The following is a 23,484-nucleotide window of genomic DNA, read 5'->3' on the forward strand; positions in this document are numbered from 1 at the left end:
ATAAGAGCCCCTGAAAAGCACATTCATCTGGAACAAGCAAAATATGATGTTTATGGTGCTGTTGTTGTGTGGTGTGAGAGTGTGTGGCCGCTGGAAGGGCTATCACTTGCATTGTTTTTTTTTTTTTTTTGTTAAACCCCTTTTTTAGAATAAGCTACAAATTAATGAAAGTTTCTACTGATTTGTCAGGGAGCACTGACAATATTATTATCATTTCTGGTGAATAATGACAATGTTGCTTTGAGACATTCGTTGCAGTTTTTAACTTGATCCACCAAGATTCTGCTCACAGAGCAATGCCAAGCTATATATAACTCCACAACATCATACTGCTTCATTAAGCATAGCCTACACCTTGTGATAAATACATGTTGTAAAGTCATTCCTTAAACTTTGTGATCAACTGAACAGAGGATTTAAAAAATGAAATCAATTCTCAATTTCAAGACCAATTTTTAATCATGTTCACACCAACTTGTTAAAAAAAACTGTTTTCCGTGGATCTGGGGCTACCTTGACATCTATACAAGTGACTACATGTATCTTCAAATCTAACTGAAAAAGACATTTACTCATCCACACACACACAAACTGCAGCACTACCCCCCAGCCCTCCCCCCCCCAACACACACACACTCCCAGCTGCCATTTCAGCATTCTTTCCTCCCATGCACCTCCAGTGCTGCTCACTGGCCTGAAGCATCTGCATTTAAGTCCTGTCGCCCCTGCACAGCTGAAGTCACAGTGACACAGAGAGACACATCCTCCCCTCATCTGAATCAACTCATTGTGACACAATTCTGCATGACATTCCCACACTGCCCTATAATGCAGTACCCCCCCCCCCCCCCTCGTGCATCTTGGGCAATACAAAGCCATGTACAGTATGAGTAGGGATGAGTGCGTTTTTGTGCACAATTTTGCATAAATGTGACACTACAGTATTCTAGCAGAAAAGTATCTTCTTTATGTGGGTGCGTCCACTGTTACTCAGGGTGTGCCCAAAGCCAATTACCCAATTCAGAAACATGCAACTGCAAGTAGAGAAATGGGCAATTATCCTGTTAGAGCAAATTAGTAGTGTGTAGTGATATTTTTAAATCCAAATCCACATCCAAAATTAGACCTACAACTTTTTTATAATCCATTGCAGTAATGAAGATAGGGGCCTCTTACCACTGTCTGAACATTGTCTGCAAATATGGTGCGGTACTAACGAGGTTGTGTATGCTAACCAAAATGGTCTGCAGTATTTGATAGCATGTGCATGTGTGATAGCATGTCCGATCACCAGCTAGATTTGATGGTTATGGGGGGAATTCTCCCCACTGGGTATGGGCAAAACCCCATAAGAGACCAGTCAGGCCATGGGCACGTACTGTAGGTTGAAATGTGCAGCATAACAAATATACTATTTATTATATTTTTATATATATTTTCACTATATTTTCATGTTGAATGTACTAAACTTAATTGCAGCTACACTTACTTGTGATAAACCCCACTTTTAAAAGGCAAAAAACAGATTTGTGCAGTCTTCCCACTATTTTTCATACAATAACTCGCTCTTTGCAGATCTCCTCTCATAGAGCCTCATAGCCCAAACTGTCCCTTGTCCCCAGGACCCTGCCATGAATACATATATAAGAAAGAAGACACCTACTTTTCATCCTGCAGTTTTTCTGCATGCAGACGTCAGTTTGCAACATAATGTGGTCTGTTAATTCAAACCACGCTATGCTTTAGGCAAAGGTTGTGATGAACATACACCAAACGCTGGCATTAACATGTCAGTACATCTGCCCCTCTCGCTTAAGTTAAAGTTAAACAGAGAGAAAGTAACTATGTAGAAATGTATCATCAATAAAAAGACAAGTGGTTATGTTCTAGTTCTGGTTCTCAAAATATACTTCATGAATATGATTCATGAAAATCCTCTTACGCCCCTTTTCACCACTCAAGTTGGTTGCATTATTTAAAATACAAAAACAATTATGCTGCTTACAAATGCTGACTTTTGAGCACCCATTTCTTTGGAAAGTGTTTTTTTTTTTTCACATTACTAGTCTATACATAGTCCTTCATTTGTGGCTAAACTCTCATCTAAGCAGACACAGATATAAATAATGGACTCACTGCATATCCAACAGAATGACCACTGATCATCATCTATGGTGAAGCACACTATTGGCCTGAGGCTAAACCAGGGTTAGCCAGAGGCTAAGTCAGCCGAACTGGCACATCAAAGCTATAGCGGCAGACCTCTTAAGTCTCACGCATTGAGCGTGAGACACACGCATTTCAATGACTTCACACGCTCTAACGCCACACATGGCATTTCTCACTCCGAGAAATTATTAACTTGACCGCACAGAAATTTCTAAGGGCTATATTTTACAAACGTGTCACACAACGTTGCTGTCTGTGCGCTCATTCAGCTCAGAGAGCTGCTGTTCAGTTACTAACCTATCGGCCAATCAGAAAATAGGATTTCTCTACCAATCAGGTAATAGGCCTAGTTTTGTTTTGATGTGGGTCCGCAACGTGGAGACTGCTGGTCCGCAAGTCGTGGAGTGAAATTAGGCCCAGCGCTTCGTCTGATAATTTGCTGCGCAGTTGATCAAGATACCGCGGACCGACAAAAAAGAAAACAAACGTTTCTGCTATCGATGTCATTAAACATGGAGCCATACAATAAAGTGGTGGCATGAGCGTTCATTCAGTGCAGGCGCCTGCGCGAGAGAAACTGAAACTAATCGATAACGTTGGTATCAAAGCTCCGCTTCAACCTGTTGAATGCTATTTAATTGTTTAACGACACTTGACAACAACGTTGATTTTTGGAACTTCCATAGAAACAGAGCAGAGACTGTATAATACACTGTATAGCACTGAGTATTGTATAGTCAAATTTGAATATAACGTGGCCAAAAGCTATTGTAGCCTTCTTTCTATCTGTTAAAGATCAACAGATCAGTGATTTATGCCTATCTGCTCGCCAAAAAAGCTGGTATTGTGATCCCTGAATCCTTCAGGCATTCAAATTAAACTTCATTAAAAAACATGTATTTGTTTCTCTATTTCCTACCAATGTATGATGCTTGCATGAGGGAAACATCCCAAAACAATAGCACCCATATAATTGTTGCTGTTTTGGTATTTCTTTTCTTATGCAAGCATCATGCAACCATGCAAAAGCAATGAAACTAATTATATCTTACATTAGTAAAGCAGCCCTCTGATTTGCATGTCACAAAACATTTAAAGGAACCATATGTAAGATTGTGGCCAAAACTGTTACTGCAATCACTTTCAAATTACTGTAGAGAGGTGTATCCCCTCCCCCTCCCCCCTGACTCGAGGTTGCCAACCCAGATGCCGAAACACTACTGACTTTGTGATTAGTAGATAAGTGGAGGGTGGCGCATCAGGCCAAAACACAACATGACATGACAAAACACAACATCAACATCAGTTGAGGGCTGCAACTTCACTTTGAAAAAAATGACAATATCCTGGCCGGACTACTGTTGTCAGCGATATAAGTATTTGAAATGAACATGATTTCTTAATGTCTAGTGACATATCAGGGCCATTTTATGATTAATTGAAATTAATTTCTTACATACGGTTCCTTTAAGTGAAAGTGCATGTATAACAATATAGGCATAATAATGATTGTGATAATGATAATGACAATTTGATTTGGAGTGAGTGGGGTTGGGTACGTGTAGATGAGCCCTATGACCCCAAAGTCTGAAATGACTGGGCCTCAGGTCAAAGAAGTTTGAGAAAGGCTGGTCTGCATAACCTGCATCAGATTGAGGTTTGCAGTGATGTGCCTGAAGGCACGGGTTGAGGACCCAGTCAGTTACGTCACAATATGCACATTTGTTTAAATTCATACCTACGTAATCACCATGACCAAAATTGTACTTTTTTTAAAATTTTTTAGCTGTTACTGCAAACAAGAATATTTTTAAGGATGGCCTCATGACTGTGAAAATGGCTGACATTGAACCACAGTGCTTTAAATGGGAGCCCCCAGTATCAGTCATCAAGGCATCAAAATCTGCCACAAACACTTACAACACACAACATCACTCATAAACACACACACACACACAGACAGAACCACCACTGTTCAAAAGACCATTTTGGGGCTAAATGTGCTTTTTCTCATTTGGTTGTTTTCTGTTTGTTTAGAGCAGAATGAGCCACTGCTGTTCAAAGGGCCCATTTGGGTGAAATTATTATTATAATTTATGTTATTATTATTTATTATTATTTACTATAGGGTTGTAGAATAAATAAAACAGTGTGTTTGAAATAATGGAATTTGTGCTCTCTCATGAAGCTGGGTCGATGGGACATGGGGAGGGTGGGTCTGTTGATCGGGGGGAGGGGGGTAGTAGTAGAGTAGTTCAAGCAGACTTGTAGGACTTTCGTGTACTTCGATCAGGGGGGAGGGGGCGTGGCACTGTGCCAATGCCACGCCCCCTCCCCCTGAGAAACAAAGTCTCACTCCTTGCAAACTTCAAAACTTGAGAGCCCTGCTATAGCACTTTAAGAAGTTCTGGCCTGTTCGGTCCTAGGTGACTTGCTTGACAATACAATATAGAAAACCACAATGCGTGCACAAGCACATGGTTGTTCCATCAATTGTTTATTGAGATGCTAGCGTTCAAGTATATGGCAAGCCCTCAGGCAAGCTAGTGTGTTTGCTTTTACTGGCAAACAAAAAAAGATAAGTAAATATATATATGAAAATAAAAAATGCAATCGCAAAGCTTTAGAACTCAAAATGTGTCTGTGTATATTTCAACAAGTTTTCTTTTTTTTCTGAAATTGGCTGGCCTCAAAAGTAGACTTAGTCATTTGGCAGTCTGTGGCAAGACACCACGTCCTTTGTGTGTTTGTTCCAGTTGCTTCTCATTGAAGATTAATTATTGATCACATACGACCTGAAAACCTCTAATGCCATCTCAGGGCTTAACAGGAGATTAGTAGAGACATAAGAGAGTGTGGTAGGCTGTGTGCAGTGTTGCATCTGCATAAACAACGCCTTCAGTGAAAACTCAGCTGACAGCTGAGGAAGTTCAAAAAGTTAATGCTAATGGAACGGGAGGAAGACAAAATGGGAGGCTGTGGCAAACTGGTAATTAACCTGCACAGTGGTTCATAAAGACATGCCCTCTCTCAAACAATGAAAAATCTGTTTACATGCATGTTATGCTAATATGTAGGGCACGGAAACTCACACCTACTGGCTATTAATCAGGACTGCAACTGTACTTGATTCCAGTTATTTCTCATTTAGGGTAAATTTTTGGGTGAATGTAGGTTACCACTAACCTACAGGTGGTAAAGCACGGTAACAGCTGACAGTGTAATGTAACTACTGTATGTGCTGTTGCAATGTATCTTCCAACAATGCTTCCGTAATCCAGATTTTCTACACCCTAATTTTTAATTCATTATACGCAAGGAGGGCTATTGGATCATCAAAGAGAACTAGAAAATGTAATTTCGAGGAAATTACCAGTGCATGAAAATATAAACATACTGTATATTAACATAAAATGCCAAACAAACTTTTATTTGATAACAGTTGGCAGAAGTCATAGTTGATAACAACTGACAGTTGAAATGGCTGAACAGTTTAATAGTTGAGTAGTTTAAATAGTTAAATTATTTAATAGTGAATTATTGTAGTGAGGACTTTTATTTTGAAACAGTTGTGGGCAGAGGAAATAGTTGAACAGGATCTGTAGAGCCAGATTGTATGTTTAAAGCCTGAGACAGAGGGCCAGATGTACTAACGCTTTTGCACCCATTTCAGGCGTATTTGTTTCGCAATGTGCGTGTAAAATCATTGCGAGGTATGTACAAACAGGCCGCAATGATGTAAAAGCGCAAACTGCCTGTCGCGGGAGCTGAAAGTGGCAGATTGCGATTGTCATGTCATGCATATGCATTCATGGGAGGATCCAGGGGAAAGTGGGAGTTTAGCGTAAAAAGATGGGAGGGGAAGAGTAAAGAGCGCCTAGTTATGTATTCCGCGGTATGTACAAAGACTGCTCCTGAAAGCGCACGTCTATTCTGCGCCTAAATACTTCCGCCTTGTAAAAACAGGTGTTAATCCACATTGCAGTTCAATGCGTCAATAAGAGAACCTTTCAAAGACAACATAATCGCTATTTAGAACACCAGTTTTTGTGGTGAAAGTTTTTCGTTGGCCTTTCGCATGTCTTACTTTCACTTTCACGTCATTCACTTAAAGTTTCCTACTTGCTAGATTTGACCAATCTTCCATAGCCTACGTGCACAAGTAGAACATGAGTAGAACTACTTTTCTTCATTATCTCCCTGCTTGTTGACATCTTATCATGTATGGTATTATTTCATGATCGCTAAACGTTTGATTCTTTTTAATGTTGTCATCAGTTAACTTCATTCAACTGCGCTTGTAGGCGCTGCCATTCAGTTGTGGACGTTCGTAAATTGCGTTTATGGGCGGAGAAGGGCAGAGAAAGGCGCAGTTTACACTAAGGATTGAACGATTGATAAATACGACGGAAACTTGGGTCTGACAGCGCTCGCAATCCATGGCGCTGATAACGCTACGTTCGCAAATGTACGTACATCTGGCCCAGAGTATATAGTTTAAAAAGTTAAATGTAGATAGTGTAATGGATGTTGATAGACAGAAAGTTGAATGGATGTTGATAGGCAGATTGTTTAATGGATGTTGATGGGATAGTATAATGGGTAGATGAGTGAATGGTTTGAAGAGAATGAATGGATAGAAAGTTGGATGGAATGTGCCTTACTGTATATCCTTGTAGAATGGAGATACACAGAGAGAGTTGGCCTAATTGAGCAGAAAGCAGTTGATACAGGTGCAATCAGTTTAACTAGCTTTTTGATGGGACCTAGTTGAGCAGCTGGAAGTTGATACAGGTGCAAATCAAGTTAATTATCCCATTATGATGTCATTGTCCCCATACAAAGTCTATGGGGAAAAATAAGCTTGTTTTTTATTAATATCTCAAAAAGTATAAAGTTTACAAAAGTGAAAAACACATTCCTCAAGTCTCCTTTTTAAGACCTACGTTACAAAGTTTGAACGAAGTTTCTACGTTAAACGGTTAAAGCTTAATTAGACGCAGAAATTTGGTGGGAAGAATAAGAAGAAGAAGAAGAAGAAGACTTCGGATAACAGAACATTTTCATGCACTGTAATAAGTATGAGGTTCCTCAATTCATCCAATTCTTAATCACATTTCCAATGAAATACAGAGTGAATCTAGTAGGCCTACCCCTGTTGGGCATACATTTCTCTAAAAGACAACACAACCGAGGAGAAAAAAAAGGCTAATTAATTGAGCAGTAGGCCTACAGAAGTCAACAGTAGTTTAATTTCCTTTGTGTTTAACAACACCAACTGTGTGGGGGAAAAAAACATGTAGACGTGTGGGACTGTGAAGATTTCTTGCCTCTGGCAGTCCTTGTAATAAAGTTTGAAGGATTGCTGTGATAACTTTTAGCCTAGCCTACAGCCGAGAGCTCTGGGTATCAACTACTGGCTCTCAAGCATAAAAGACAGATCCCAGCAGCAGAATTGCTAACACTTCTTTGCTCATTCTGAAATCAAACAACTTATTCCTTTTGTTTAGGATTAAGTGAAAATACAAAGGGAGGTAAAAGAGAGACAGAAGAAAAAAACAGAAGTTTTATGTAAGATTTTAAATGTCTTGAGTTGGCATAGTATCCATCCGTGGATTACAGAGGCTCTCCATGCAGTGATGCCTAGTAGAGCCAAGAGGATCAGCTTTAGGTGCCACAGAGGGCTAATTCAATGCATGGTTTCTTTCATAAAAGCACATTCGGGAGACCTTTAGCTCACACATGAGGATTTAAGTGTAGACAAATGTTTTACTTGTTTACATGTTTACTAAGCATGCCAACATTGTTACTGGAACGGTTTCAAGACCAAAGATCCACCCCTAGATTCCTGCATGGATCCACAAAACAGGCATGAGGCAATTTGCTGAAATGAAGGCTTATGGTGTCACACTCCACAGTCCTGACAAAAACAATGTCTTGTTTGAGGATTGTCAGAGCATGGTGCTTATTTTGATATCTTAACATCAGTCTACCATGGGAGGAAATACTATTAAAAATACAATGCATCATGCCATCACATGCTATCGCAAAATGCTTTATTCTGTCAACTGCTAGTTCCTAACTCCAGGCCGGCTGTGTTGTTATTTCTGAATCACTCCCACCCAGAAACCCAGAGATCACTCCTCACATCGCTTCAGTCCCATCCTCTACAGAGCCTCCCATCTATAGTGACGGCCTGTCAATCACTCGCTGGCATGGATGTGAGCCTAGAAGAGGGTGAGGGCATTACAGGCATAGAGGGACCCCTCACTGCCACATCTTAGAGAGCGAGAGACTGAGGGGCCAGCACACCTCCAGGCCAAACAGCAGTCACAGAGACAGACAGACTGAGTGACAGAAGGATGGGAAAAGAAGCGAGGAAGAGACAAATCAAAGTCGGGGAAACATTTGATTGATCTCACACGGGCGATCAATGTGTGTGAGTTTGTGTGTGTGTGTGTGTGTGTGTGTGTGTGTGTGTGTGTGTGTGTGTGTGTGTGTGTGTGTGTGTGTGTTAGAAAGGCAGAAAATCTCAGTCCCCAAGCAAACAAATCAGAAGTGCACGTATTCTGCTGTTCGTTCTAAATCTACCGCGAGAGCTCAACATGGGATGTCTTCTAATGACACTCAAAATAAGTGTGCCTCTGTGCACTCCTGTGCGCTCTCACCTGAATCAAACAAATACCAGCATTGCTCTTCATAAGAGAGACAGAGAGAGAGAGAGAGAGAGAGAGAGAGAGAGAGAGAGAGAGAGAGAGAGAGATTAGAGCTGTCTGTCATTGTGACCTCCAAATTAATTACCCAGAGATGGTTACATTTACATGTAGGGCATTTATTCATTTGGCAGAGGCTCTAACAGAGCCCTTAGGTAACACAAAATAAATACTACTTTGATAACTACTACAATAAACACAACTACAATACTGTAAAATACTACTACAATAAATACCAGAGGATGAGAGTCGCGAAGTTTAAGTATTAGTTTTAAGTGTAGTCGAAGAAAAGAGTGGTAGAATACTACCAAAGAAAGGAGTGGTAGAAGACTGAGGTGGAAAGGAGGGAAGAAAGAAAGTGTACGGTAAATGCATGTTAGGTGTGTTGGGTTTTTAGATGTGTTCGAAGAGGAGGTACTCTCGAAGGAGCTTCATCTCTAACTGCTCTTGAAGACAGAGAGGGTTGCTCCTGCTCTGGTAGCACTTGGTACTGTAGGTCGTTTCACCAATGGGGAACAAGAAATGAAAATAGTCTGGATTGCCGAGTATGTAGGGATGGCAGTACCGGATGATGTGGAGGAACGCAGCACAGTGGCTGTGGGGTAGCATAAGCCTTAGTGAGGGCATTTAAATGGAAGCATTCACTTGATAGGCAAGCATTAGTGACTTGCATTTGATGCCGGCGACTAGCCGCACCCTTCTCCACCCTTCACCACGCATGCCGGGAGGCCTGTTAAGAAGGCGTTACAGTAGTTGAGGTGAGATAACCAAGGTCTGTGCCAAGAACTGGGAGATATGTTAGGTTAGGTAAGGCCTGGATTTTCTTATACTAAATAGTGGGAAGCAGCACAACAGGGTGACAGAACCGACATGGTCAGGGAAGGATTAAGTGTGTGTGTGTGTGTGTGTGTGTGACGCAGGTAGACCTGGGGAATATAGAGCCTCTCTGCCTGACGCCAGCACACCTCTCTAGCATTTCGAGAATCGATAAATCCTCCTTTACCTAACACCTACCACGCATCTATTCTCTCTTTCTTTTTTTTCTCTCTCTCTCTCACTCTTACTCACACACACACACTAATGCATAGCTCTCTCAGCACTTTTGTACTAGTTTCCTCTCTTGATATCTTTGTCTATCTTCATGGTTCCAATCCCCTCGCTCATCTCCTCACACACTAGGCATACTGTTTTCATACAGTCTCACATTGTCTTTACATGCATAGTCTTTCTATACATAGCTCTGTCTCTAACTCTCTCTCTCTCTCTTTTTCTCTCTCTCTCTTTACGCACACACACACACACACACACACACACACACACACACACACACGCACGCACACGTCTGGGGGTAAAGCTTGAAAGGCTCTCTGTGTGCATCTCCTTTCTCAATGAGACTAGTAATAAATCAACGAGCTGTTTACAACAGAAGCCCTTTAAGTAGGGGAGTTTAGCCTCCCCTGATGATTCCACTGAAGGGTTTGTAAAGGCTTGTCCACAGAAGCTTGAAACAACATTGTAACTGCCCCTCATTTTTTCCCAAGGGCCAGAGAAAGGCCTGCACAATTTCCCTCATGAGGACGATCCTGAAAGCAGGGAACCAAGGTTAGCCAACTAATACGGGCGGATATAGTGAAAGCCACCCTTTATGAGCAACTTTGCTTTGATATCTGTCAAGATGCGTATGGTGTAATTACTGTACCAGGGTATTATCTAAATCCTGTAGCCCACCAAGCAGAAAATGGTCCTAAATCCTCGTCTCATTGTATCCAGTGAAAATGCCCCCACATACACAATCATCTCATTCCTACAGCACTCTTAAAACAAATGTGATGTTCCTATCTGGACACAGAAAAAAAAAAAACATCATGTTGTGAGTGTGGCAGAGTATGTGTGTGTTGTCTGTGTGTCTATGTGTGTATGTGTATGTATTTCATAAATGTATTTGTTCTCAACGTCCTTCTTTTTACATGCAAACTACTACGGAAATTAAGCCAATCCTCAGCCAGTTTGAGCTCATTCACTGCTCTCTTTTTTTATCTGATTAGAAACCTCTGCTGCTCTTCAAAAGACGCTGGATTATTGAACCCCTCCAAAAAAAAAAAAAAAGAAAAAATAGATGAAGGAGGACAAGCCTGCACATAATGAGATTCCCTTTGGCCACTGAAAAATCTCCCAAATAAGTTGTAAGGGAAGGGTGGAGCCAGAGAAGGACCCAGAGAGGTCACCCACAGCGAGCCTCTCCACAGCTCCAAATCCACCAGGCTGCGACACAGCCCCCGCTCATTATCGAGTCAATCATGAATCACCGCGCAGAGACGATGGCTTTTTTTTTTTTTTTTTTACGGCTGCAACGCGTGCTGCTGAATGACGGAGATCTTATCGTTAAGGGTATTTTCATTGCAAAGTGGGTCAGGCAGAACTGCATAGGAGGATTATTTCCCGGAATGGATGTCAGTGGAGGAATTGAGTCATTACTCGTCAGGCCCCCGTCAGGTGCGAACGCTTGGAGGCGAGAGATCGCTGCGCAACGTTCCACTAAATAACTGGTATCCAAAATCCCATCCGTCTTCGGGCAGGGCGGCGAAGGTGGTGTTGTGATGGAGATAATGATGATGACGGGGTACAGGGTGAGGGTTGCTCCACCCACCCACTGAACAGGGCCCATATATACACCTATACTGCATATACGTGCTGTAATACGTTTAATAAATTGCAGGGATTTCTTTTTTCTTTCCCATCATCTCCTGCAAGCGCGTGGGAATCTGGTAGTGAGGCACAGAGCTGTTTGAACATGTAAATCCCTCGTAATACGGTAAGCCCCCAGTGTGAAACAATGACCAAAATGGATACCTCCTTTCCATAACATGTACAGGTGGTTGCCTTGCCTTGCCTCGCCTATATATATATATTCTTCCTTGCATTTTTTTTTTGATTCACCAATTGGTGAGGTGAGAGTTCACTTTAGGCAGAATTTCTTTACAGAAAGCCTTTGAAGGAAAATTCACATAATTGTCCCATGGGTACTTTGTATAGAGAACATGTGCTCTCTCCATTTAACTGAAATTCCCAAAGGACTGTTAGGCTAATCTTATAGTCACGGTGCCTTTTTCATTTATTTCTGTCATAACAAACACAACTATTATGTGTTTATGTTTGTGATTGTTGTCATTTTGACAGTGTAGGCCTATATTCATTTTAACTGTGTACATTTAATTGTATCCACTAAATTAGGCAAACCAGGCCTAATTTCAGTCTTCAATTCAGCTTGTGAAAGTCGAGCTACCATTCACTGTTATTACAAAGTCCAAAAAGTAGAAGTGCTAGTTTGAGTTCCTGCCGTTTCAGAGCCACAGGGATGTACAGGCAAGAGTACATGTGTGCTACTTTAGGGTTAGCATAGATACCATAATTACGCTTCTCTGATTTACCTGTCTGCTATAGGATCCCTGACCAAACTGCCAAGAGAGCACTGTGAGCTTGTGCGTTGGCGGGCTCCATGTCAGAATCTAGCCATGTTAATTAAACAGTGGCCTGTTAAATTGGTCTAAAAACACAGTGAAAGTGATCTACTAATGTTCCGTTCAGGATAATTGAACACAGCCCCCTCAATTAAGCAGCCAGTTTCCACTCCCATTCTAATTCCTGCTCTCTGTCTCATTTTCTACTTTTTTAATGACCAACCTTCTTCTTCTTTTCCCCCATGCCTGTATACTGCCTAGATACAAGTTAAGGAACACTGGAGAATAAAACTGGAGAAAGTAACATTTGATAGGTATTGTAGCTAGCTGGTTTGCAGCTTCAATACATAGATCTTCACAAATCTAGAATGTTCCTGCTTCACACAAAGGTGCTGATTAGCAGTGGCTTGGCTAGAACTACTGTACATGTATCTCAGTCCCCGCCCAAGAACCTTTGTGGAGAAAAAACATGAGGGTTTCAGGTAGAACTGCTACTATTCTATACTGTTCAATAGATAATAATAATAAATACATTTGATTTAAAACGCCTTTCAGGACACCCAAGATCGCTTCACAGAAAAAGAAAAAAAAGGAGAAAAATTATCAAAAATATATATGCAAGAGATGATGATGACGTTCTCTCTTTTTAAACCAAGTCTACAGTGTGTAGGCTTAGAGGAAATAAGATGTTCCATGTTCCAATTGTACTTCAGTGTGCTATGCATGAATGTGCTATGAATGAATAGATAAGCCCAGGAAGGACCAAAGCAGCCACCCACACCACAGTCATTTTAACTGAGCACACCCACACAAATCCATCGCCCCCATGCACTCCGTCTCTTTCTTTGCCATAAACTTATTCACTTCCATGAAAAAGCTTTGTTTGCTATATTGGCTGTTTTCTTGGACTTTTCTCAAAGGCAGGGTATGCAGAAAAAATCCTACAGCACTCCACACAGACCTGAGACGTTCCACTAGACACCACAATAAGAGAGTTCTTGTGCAAGAACAGGGAATTTGACCTTAGAAGCCTGGGGCAACATATACTTTATTTTGAATAAAGTAACAATACAGGTTTTTGTGTGCAACAATTTGGGAGAAATGGCTTGGAACTGCTCCCAGAAAGGTTTCTTCTTCTGGGAGAGGCCACAGTGGACAAACACAGACACAAATAAGCTTGGTCACCCACACACATACACACAACCACTCTCACACACCTGTACATACCAAATCTCACTCAAAAACATACAACAACCCACACATACTGTACACCCACTCAAAAACACACACACAGGTATATACGCACACACCCCCTCATACAAGCACGTTAGAAAAGCAGCGATAGGAGTACTGACCTGCAGAGCGGGTCGAGGCGGCAATTCCTGCGCAGCTCCAGGCAGTTGGGCTTTGCCTTCTCCTCGAAAGAGCACGAGGGCACGATGGTCTGGCGGCGGCGCTCAGCGCAGGCGCTGTCCCGGCACGAGCAGAAGAGCAGGCCATAGCTGTGCTCGGTCTGCACGCGGTCGAAGAACTGCCGCAGGGCCTTGTGGCAGCGCTTGCGGTTGCAGGTGTCGGCGGGAGCGGGCGCTGGGGACTTGTTGCACGTGGCGATGTAGGCGGAGCGCTGGCGCTTGCACGTGTCGTTCAGGTTGCAGGCCTTGGTGGCGTCCAGGCAGGGGTTGCAGGGCCGGGTGGAGTCCAGGCAGTGGGTGGTGGCCCGCAGGGTGGAGGAGTGCATCCCTACGGCAAGGAGGAAAGGACATTTTTTTATTGTTATGCTCTGATAAAGAACTAACTATAGATATCAAATAACAGGTGTCAAGGTGTCATGTTAAATCATGGCAAACGATACGATTTTACATAAGACTCTCCACAATGCACTATTATGTCTTTAAGTGATTGCTGAAGAAGAGGTTTGGCTATATAAAGCATCCAATCTTAAAGGCTTCAGACTGCCATGGAGAACAAAATGAATGCCCTTGAAAACGTTGCATTTAAAGTACATTACAGTCTTTCACACAATACACGCTGTATCCAATAGAGTTATATTTTCCACAGCACATTAAGACATTAAAAAATAAACTGGAATAAAAATTGACTTCAATGGCAACGATATAACACATTTAAATTGTCCAGAGACTGAGTGGATGATATGTTGTTTTCCTTGTGTGTGAGATGACAAATGGAAAATTCCCTTGATGACAAGCTTCTATCTAAAAGGCAGCAGGCACAGTGGGCCTTGAAAGTTGGCCATGCTTTCACACTGGTATAAATGAATAAACCCCCCTTTGGATGTTTGAGCTTTCACTTGGACGGCTCAGGACGGCTCATGGCGATGTGCTGACCAGGCTCCTTGTGAGAGTGCAGCGCAAACCAACATAAATGACCCAACATCCCTATTACAGTTTTAGTACCTATAGCTAAAGCACTTTTTCCAAACTCTAAACATAATTGCCCATAGTTAATTCTCTGCTCAAAACCACATTATGTTCATTAAATACTATGTAACACACACACTTTCTCTTTATATGCTAACTTTATCAAAACATGGTGAGGTTCAATATCAAATCAGTCTTTCAAAACACAAGCATGTTTTCGGAAGCATTTGAAGACATTTAAAAAGCTGCAGTACTTGTCATGTTTCAGCACTACAGGTACCTGCACATGTGTGAATGGTATGGTCCAGAGCAGATGGATGTCCACACACACACACACACACACACACACACACACACACACACAACCACTCTCACTAGAGGAGCTTCAACAACTAGTCACTAAATTACTATTACTGTAAAATCACTTGTCGTTGCTGTAGGCAGCAGTTGTGCAAAACCTAATGGGCTTGACGTTTCCTATCGAAAACCTGTTCCACAGTGAGATGTAAGCTGAGGAAAACTGTATGAAATTGCAATGAAAATAAGTCTACTATGGATCAGTCTAACCATCTAAATATGAAATACCTAACTCTTGCAGTAACGTTAGCAAGGTACGACTAATTGACAACTGTCGACTAACGACTGTTATTAAAAACTTGTTAACTAATACAAATGAGTAGATGTGAAACCCCTAACACACACACACACACACACACACACAGACAGAGAGAGAGAGAGGTAGAGAGAGAGAGAGAGAGAGAGAGAGAGAGAGAGACTCCAGAAAGAGATTTGTCCAGACATAGATTGCCAGACATGGTTTATAACGCATCAACTGATCTCCATATTTTCCGATGAGGCTTAGAGGAGTGCATGATAAAAAAGGTTTCTGAGACATAAGCTGGAAACAAATATTTACTATCAATGAACAGTGGAATGTGCGACTGGGAGGAGAAAGAGGAGGAGAGAGAGAAGTTTATCAATGTGATGTTTACAGCTGAAGAAGCAGGAAAGGCACAGAGGCATGCTTGACATGCAGGGACCCCACGTTTGGTACATAATCTGCCGTAACCGGGAACTGTGTAACAGATCAGCATGCTCTGAGATATCTAGGTGTATCTAAGTGCACTTTAAGTGTGAAAGGGAGCATGTTGTTGAATTCAAGTCCCTTTTTTCTCGCAGTGTATTCACCTAATATACAACAGTGTTACTTAATGCCTCCAAAGGAACAGTTGTAGTAAGGAACTGGGCTAGCGTGCAGTAGCCAAAAAGTCATTGGTTCAATTCCTGAACAAGGCACTTTTGCTTAAGGGGACTGTCCCTGCGACTGCTCTCTGTGAGGTGCTTTGGATAAAAGCACCAGCAATATAAATAAAGTAATGCAAGAGTTATAATTCTGACATTTCATTGGTGTTATGTAGAGTTTATTCATTCAAATCTTAAAAACTCCTTGACTGCAACCTTCAGTTCTGGATATCTAAGGAGACAGCAGGTGTGCCAGGTACAATGAGACAAACAGAATTTACTATTTGTCATAAAGGCAAAGTAATCACTTGGAAAATAAACCCTACTCAAGTCTACCATGACCTTGCTAACTGAAACTGAACATTTAGATAATCTTTCTGCACTTGTTTGAAAAGTTGAATGATAAGTTATAGCAGGAGGAATAACACTGGAGGAAGGCATTCTATGTGACATCTGGGCCACAGTGACAGCTGGTTTACAGTTTGAGTGTAATGGCTGTGCCTGTGAGTGCCTCTGTGTATACACATCCTGCCAAACTTTACTCAAATAACACATGCTCATGTATACACACAGCAGTGTGAGCAGCCCCCGTAGCAACAGCTCTTCAACTTGGAGGTGTTCAAAGGTCAGGCTAAGGTGCAGGGCACAGCACAGCTGAGTAGGAAATCAAGGTCCATCCCTTCATATCAGCCCATCAGACAGCTTTGTTGTACACTTGAGAATGAGTGCATTTGTTACAGATCTATTTATGATGCGAGGTAAGTTGTGTTGGTGGAGTGTATGTTAGGGATCGGGGTGTTCATTAACTTCTGCTAAATCCATCACTTTCTTTTTGACAGGGATGGAATAAAGCATAATGTTATCAAGGCCATGTGATGGAAATATAATTAAGGCCTATATGCATAACACTGATATGCGGTAAGTCAACCACAATGGAGAACTTACAGAACAGTTATAGGTTTTCTTGATTGCCTAAATACTTTTCTTGAAATTATGATTCCTAGAGTATTGTGAATATACAATGAAATCATGCAAATGACACATAAAGAATGTGAAAAACAGCCAATTGCAATGAAACAAACTAGTCTCTCATAGAAAGGTGTGATTGGTATACAACATACACAGTACAGTATGTCTACAAAATGTAGACATAGGATATAAAGGCCTTTTTGTGAAGAGTTTCCTCTAAGAGTACAACACATTTTAATCATGTGTTAAAACAAAAAAATAGAGTTTATAATTTAGGGAAATGTGGATTGTTTTGACATTTTAGTTCAAAAGCCTGGCAATTGTGTTAAAGCTATCAAGAATAACACTAATACAAATTGTGGTGAATATAAGGGTACGTTCAGACTAAGCGTCTTTTTCTGACAAAAGAAGTTGTGCTGACCGCTTTTTCAGTTTGAAAAAAAAGCGGCCATCGTATTGTTCCAAAAAGCAGCCGGAAGAGTCTTTTTGCGATAGACAAAGTGACTAATGTATAAGTATATATACTCTTTTGATCCCGTGAGGGAAATTTGGTCTCTGCATTTAACCCAATCCGTGAATTAGTGAAACACACACACAGTGAAGTGAAGCACACACTAATCCCGGGGCAGTGAGCTGCCTGCAACCACAGCGGCGCTCGGGGAGCAGTGAGGGGTTAGGTGCCTTGCTCAAGGGCACTTCAGCCGCAGCCCACTGGTCGGGGCTCGAACCGGCAACCCTCCGGTTACAAGTCCGAAGTGCTAACCAGTGGGCCACGGCTGCCCCTAATGTTACGTGTGTGTTCAAAATGTTGTGGAAGAGAAAACTTAGGTTGGCTATTGCTTTTGGTATGTTATGGTAAAGTTGTGAAGTCATGTCAAACAATTCTCTATGCTCAGACACCAAAACGAGTGGTGTTCTGTCACCTTCTCCATTTTTTACTTGGTTGTCATGGGAAACCACAGGTCTCGGTAATCTGCTTGTGATTGGTCATCTGTAAAAAAGACAGCATGACGTATGGCGTTTTTCCGCTAGAAGTTCTGGGCTGCAGAAAAAGACGGTTGCAGTCGCGTTTTAAAAGAAGCCGACGACTTTTTTGAAAACACGGTCTACTCCATAGGGTTATAATGTAAAACGGACGCCGGCAGCTGAGAAAAAGACGCTTAGTCTGAACGTACCCTAATTGAATACATTCAATTGATTGTAAAATGTCAGCCTTTGGTGCATTTCAGTCATTGAACATTGTACCACATGACCTGTTTTCAAACTGCTCAGGGGGCAATAAACACAATGGAAGATTCACATTATGAGTTAAGCAAAGTACTCTCTCTCTCTCTCCCTCTCTCTGTATTTCTCTTTTTCTATCTCAATTCATCACTCTGGTCCCCTGACCTTTGCAGCGGAGCATCAGAAAAGCGCCGGCCACATCTCTGTAAAAATGGCACCTCTGAGCCTGCCCTGGATTGATTTCCCCCTCTCTCCTCTCTCTGCCCGTGTTCGCCGGGCCTGAAGTTTTAATTAGCTCTTGGCCAGTCCTGGTGGACCCGCTGCTCCGAGACCCGAGAACCCAATTGATTAGCTCACATCAATTTTCAAAATATAATCACTACAAACACGGAGAGCCTCTCTGGCCTGTAATAGGACGACTAATGGCACTGCTGAACAGGTTAGGGCCACCAGGGACCCCGGGGACACCACTAAAATGGACACTGTTTGATGCTAATGCTATGCATGCTTTCAAGATACGCCACACAAATGGCTCTCTAAAAAGGTTCCTCCAAAACCTGTGTAATGCATCTGCTTGAGATATAACTTATGATCCATAAGTGTATAAATACTCATATAAATATAGCCTTGTAATGACATTTGTCAATGCTTTTGTATATTCATTTCTAAATATGAGAGTGGTGCATTACGGGAATACGATAAAATGCTAAATCATATGTTAAGAGAGAAAAGGGTCAAGGGAAATTGATCATCATAGATCCTGAGAGGGGTATAAAAATAAGTGACACATAATGATGGAAACTCAAAAACACTAAATGGAATTATATATTGCCAATCTAATTTTTGTGGGAGTTTCATCCATAGCTTTCAACCTCATGATGTATCATTTCCACCTTTTCACCTTTACGTTCAACTTTGGAGAGACCTAAAAGGTTTTATGATTTTATGTATTTATTGTTCTTCTATTGACTCTCTGCAGTGAACGGCAGCAAAACAAAAAAAAGCAGGATGAGGAGTCTCGTTCTCTATAAGCACAAAAAGGGCACACTTTCGTCCATCCTCCGTTTTTCTCCACATACGGCTTGATCACCAGCTAAAGAGAGCATTCTGAGATGACTGGCAAATGTGAACTGGGAGCAGATTTGTGTTGGAGGGCTCGTTCGCCCAGCGCAAGCAGGTGAGAGGTCGTAAATGAGGTATGAAATTGGTTGTTAAGTATGTACATAAAACACCACCCACTGTCTGGAGGTCAAGGGAATGTGCAACACCAGCGATGCGGGATGCATCTGTAAGTTAAAACTTGGAAAGACTAGAGGGGTGGGAGTGAAATTCTGCAAAGTACTGCTTTAGCTGTTTTTCATATAGTTCGAATTATGTTTTCTTTTTTTTTTTTGGGGGGGGGGGGGGGGTCTGACCCCCCTGATTAGGACCTGGACCCCCCCCCCCCACACACACACACACACACACACAAACACACAAGTGTATTACACATTTGAGTTGAAAAGAAAAAACTGCCTTTTAATACGCACATTTCCAAGAAATACTGGTTTCTGTTAATGGTATTGATTGGAGCAAAGGTGATTCTTTATACAGATATGCACTCAAAATAAGACTGGAAGAGCCATAACATTTCTAATCAGAGTTGATGAATGTGCCAACCTCTATAATATACCGTTAAGCGGTATCTCCCATTTTAAAAAGCATCTATCCAATCTTGTAAGTGAGTACAGGGTTGCCACAGTCACATTTTATATGGTGCATAGTTAATGTCAAATTGCACTTTTTTGCAGTGGTTTTGATGAGATCCTTTCCATTTCCAAGAGAAATGTCCAAGCACATCTCACCACAACCATTAAAAGCATCCTACATGGCTATAAACGACATACCAACCCGGTACCCCCATCCCCCACCCCAATTTAACCGAGGAGGCCAAGTGCTCCTATAAGTGGACGTGTAAATGTAAAGTACAATGCTTGGAAACTACCTCGTTCAATCCCCCTCATCCCCCATTACATCCGTTGGGAAGCGGCAAAAATCACGCTCTTGCTCCATCTCCAGATAATGATGTTTGATACGAGTCGTGATCCATCTAACCCGAGTGGATCGATCTTTGCCCGTGTCCCCAGCAAAGAGACAAAGGTAGAGAGAGAGAGAGAGAGAGAGAGAGAGAGAGAGAGAGAGAGAGAGAAGGATAGAGAGTAGTGGAATAAAAGAGAGGAGGTGGGAGAGAGATGGATGGCTCAATAGTGACAGATACAGAGCAAAAGAGAGAAAGAGAGAGGTGGAAAAAACATGGTGCATGGAGAAAGAGGGGGGGGGGGGCAGTGAGAGAGAGACATCCATTTACAATTGATTGCCAAAGCGTCGTTGTCTCAAGCTGTGGCGATACGGATTACGAGTGCCGCAGCGAGGTGCTTGGGCTGCCGGTTCGATGGCCATGGCATGCGCGGGAAGAGGACATTCGATTAGATAATGCTTTCCTTCATGCAGAGGCAGAGCTTGGAACACGCCACAGACTCATAACGTGACCTGGGCAGACAAATGCAATTTGCTGCTTAATATCTTACTGGTAGCAGTGTCATCAAAACTAAATTAATGTGTGTTAGCACTTAGGGCTGTGTACAGCTATGCTTATCTCTACAAGTACAACTCAATAAATGAAGTGTGTGTGCTTTGTAAAACAGTGGAGAGGGGAAGGAGAGCCAGAAATGGAGAGAGAGAGAGAGAAGGAGAGAGAGAGCATATAATACCCAGGTGTACCTGTTATTGTTGTGCTTGAAGGCATGTCTGGTTGCACTCACACCAGTTTGTGTGTGTGTGTGCCAGAGAGAGACTGAGAGAGAGAGGGAGAGAGAGAGAGCGAGAGAGAGATAGTTCATGTGTGTGTGTGTGTGTGTGTGTGTTTGTGTAATATGCTGAGTGTGTATTTTGTTTGTGTACATCTGTGTGTGTGTGTGTGTGTGTGTGTGTGTGTGTGTGTGTGTGTGTGTGTGTTGTGCACGCTGGCAGTGAAACCATGCGCCTCAGGGTGAAAGACAGAGAGAGAGAGAGAGAGCGAGAGAGAGAGAGAGAGAGAGAGAGAGAGAGAGTAGAGAGAAAGCAGACAGGGGGCCACTGGGAGAGCTGGACTGTGGCACTGGGATTAGCAGGAGTGCTGACCTGAGCAGCAGAGCCCAGCCCAGCGTCTTCAGCAGCAACACAGGCAGCCGCATCAGCATCCGTTTCAGCATCCGTATCAGCATCCACAGGCCGTATCCACAGGCCCAGGAGCAGCAGCAGCAGGGGCACACACTCCATCCAGTGGGACTGAAGCCAAAGCCAGGGGCAGGACAGTAGGCTCTGGCTGGTGTGCGTACTCCCCTCTCCTACTGCTGGTCGCCGTGGATACGGATGCTGTTACCTCTGATGCTGATGTTTCAGGCGCCTCCAACAGGCCTACGCCTCCAACAGGACTACGCCTCCAACAGGCCTACGCCTCCAACAGGACTACGCCTCCAACAGGACTACATCACCAACAGGACTACGTCATCAACAGGCCTACGCCTCCAACAGGACTACGCCTCCAACAGGACTACGTCACCAACAGGACTACGTCATCAACAGGCCTACGCCTCCAACAGGACTACGCCTCCAACAGCAGAAGCAGCAGCAGCAGCACAAAGTCCGGCCAGCAGGACTGAACACACAGCCTGCTGTGCTGCCTCTCTTCTGCTGCTGTGCTGCCTCTGACTCTGACTCTGAGATGTCAGGCCCAACGTCTCCAACAGCAGCAGCTGCAGCTTCCAGATCCACATCCACAGGACTATGAGCAGGAAAACAAACCACAGCCTGCTGCCCTGCTTCTGCTGCTGCGCACTGCTCAGTGCCCTGAGGTTTCGCAGCCCATGATAGATGACACGTCCCTAATCTCCGCTGGCCATCTGGATCTACTAATTTCAGTCGCTGGGGGGTTTGGGGTAAGGAAAGAGAGAAATATAGAGTGAAAGCGACAGAGAGGGAGAGAGAGAAAGAGAAAGAAGAGTGTGGGAAAATACTTTTCTCTCTCTCTCTCTCTCTCTCTCTCGTTCCATTTCTCTCCCATCATGGGCCTCAGGACTTGGAGTGGGTGATGAGGATGATTGAGGTTAGGGGGCTGAGCGTGGAGATTTTGTCCTTTGCGGGCCTCTCAAAAAGAGGAACATGATGGGGTGCCGCCCTTGGGGCACAGCAAGGGCAAATGGAGTAAAACCGGTGGCGGGGTCAAGTCAGCGAGTAATACTATTTGGTCCCATGTTATATGAAGTGCCATTATTACAATGTACTTCAGGACAGGTAATAGTACTGTGTAGTTAGCATGCAAGTACACATTATTACAACTAACCCATTATAGCCAAATATTTTACAGTATAATCAAGCCTGTTTACTTACACAGGAATATCAAAGCAATACAAAGGGCAAGTAACATAAATTAGAATAAGAAATAAGCAAAATAAGTATATATTTGAAAACATGGACGTGAATACATGTAGAAAAAGAGCTGAGATTCCAAAGATTAATTTGAAATTCTGAAGCGTAATTCACACATAGTTCTTGTGAAACCGCTTCCAGCAGCTGTAAAATTGTGAGTCATTCACATTATCAGACATGATGTATAAATCATTTTTCCATTTTTCAGTGGTTATGTACAATGACCAGATACAACGTACGTGGGTTTGTAAACACATACAAAGTAAAGATTTTTATGTAAAGCTAAATAGTAAAACTGGGCAATTCCATGCAAAACTGTCACGTCCATAACGCCAACACAATGCCATGGTATTTAGCTGGCATTATTTTTGCGTGGAATTGGCCAACTTCTTTCCAAAAAACAAACAAAAAAATGCATTAATAAAAAAAATGTAAGTGTAGAATCTCTTTCCCTTATATTTATATAAAAGTCAGAGAAAACACTTCTGATTGGCTCTTCTGATTTCTCCATACATAGGCTACTGACTGTGGAACATTCTAGCATGCTGTTTGTTTCATTTTCTGCATCTCTACCCTCCCAGCTTTTGTACAAGAGGTAGGGGCCCATGGGCTGGGGGGAAGGAGGGGGTGTGAGCTCGGGGGTGGGGATGTGGGGACAGCCTGTGGAGAGTGAAAACCAATGTCCTCTCTGCTCCCTCAGATCATAAGTCAGCAGCCACCGTCAACATCCAGGGACTGGGCGCAGGGGAATGGGTCCATTACTGGCCCAGATTCTCACTCCATATAACCTTGACCCCCCCCCCCCCCCCCCCTCCACACACACACACACACACACCACCCGGCCTCATCACACACACACACACACACACACACACACCTTCGTAC

At 42.7% G+C, this 23,484-nt stretch overlaps 1 protein-coding gene across 1 annotated transcript in view; it reads right to left on the reverse strand.

The window, feature by feature from the left end:
• Positions 1–23,484, reverse strand: part of LOC121715654 (GDNF family receptor alpha-2-like) — a 96,898-nt gene that overhangs the window by 25,299 nt on the left and 48,115 nt on the right. The window contains exon 5 of the mRNA XM_042101530.1: positions 13,696–14,080. Coding sequence (XP_041957464.1) covers positions 13,696–14,080 — 385 coding nt within the window. The remainder of the gene's footprint in view (positions 1–13,695; positions 14,081–23,484) is intronic.

This window comes from Alosa sapidissima, chromosome 8 (genome assembly GCF_018492685.1).
Source record: "Alosa sapidissima isolate fAloSap1 chromosome 8, fAloSap1.pri, whole genome shotgun sequence".
Lineage (NCBI taxonomy): Eukaryota > Metazoa > Chordata > Actinopteri > Clupeiformes > Clupeidae > Alosa > Alosa sapidissima.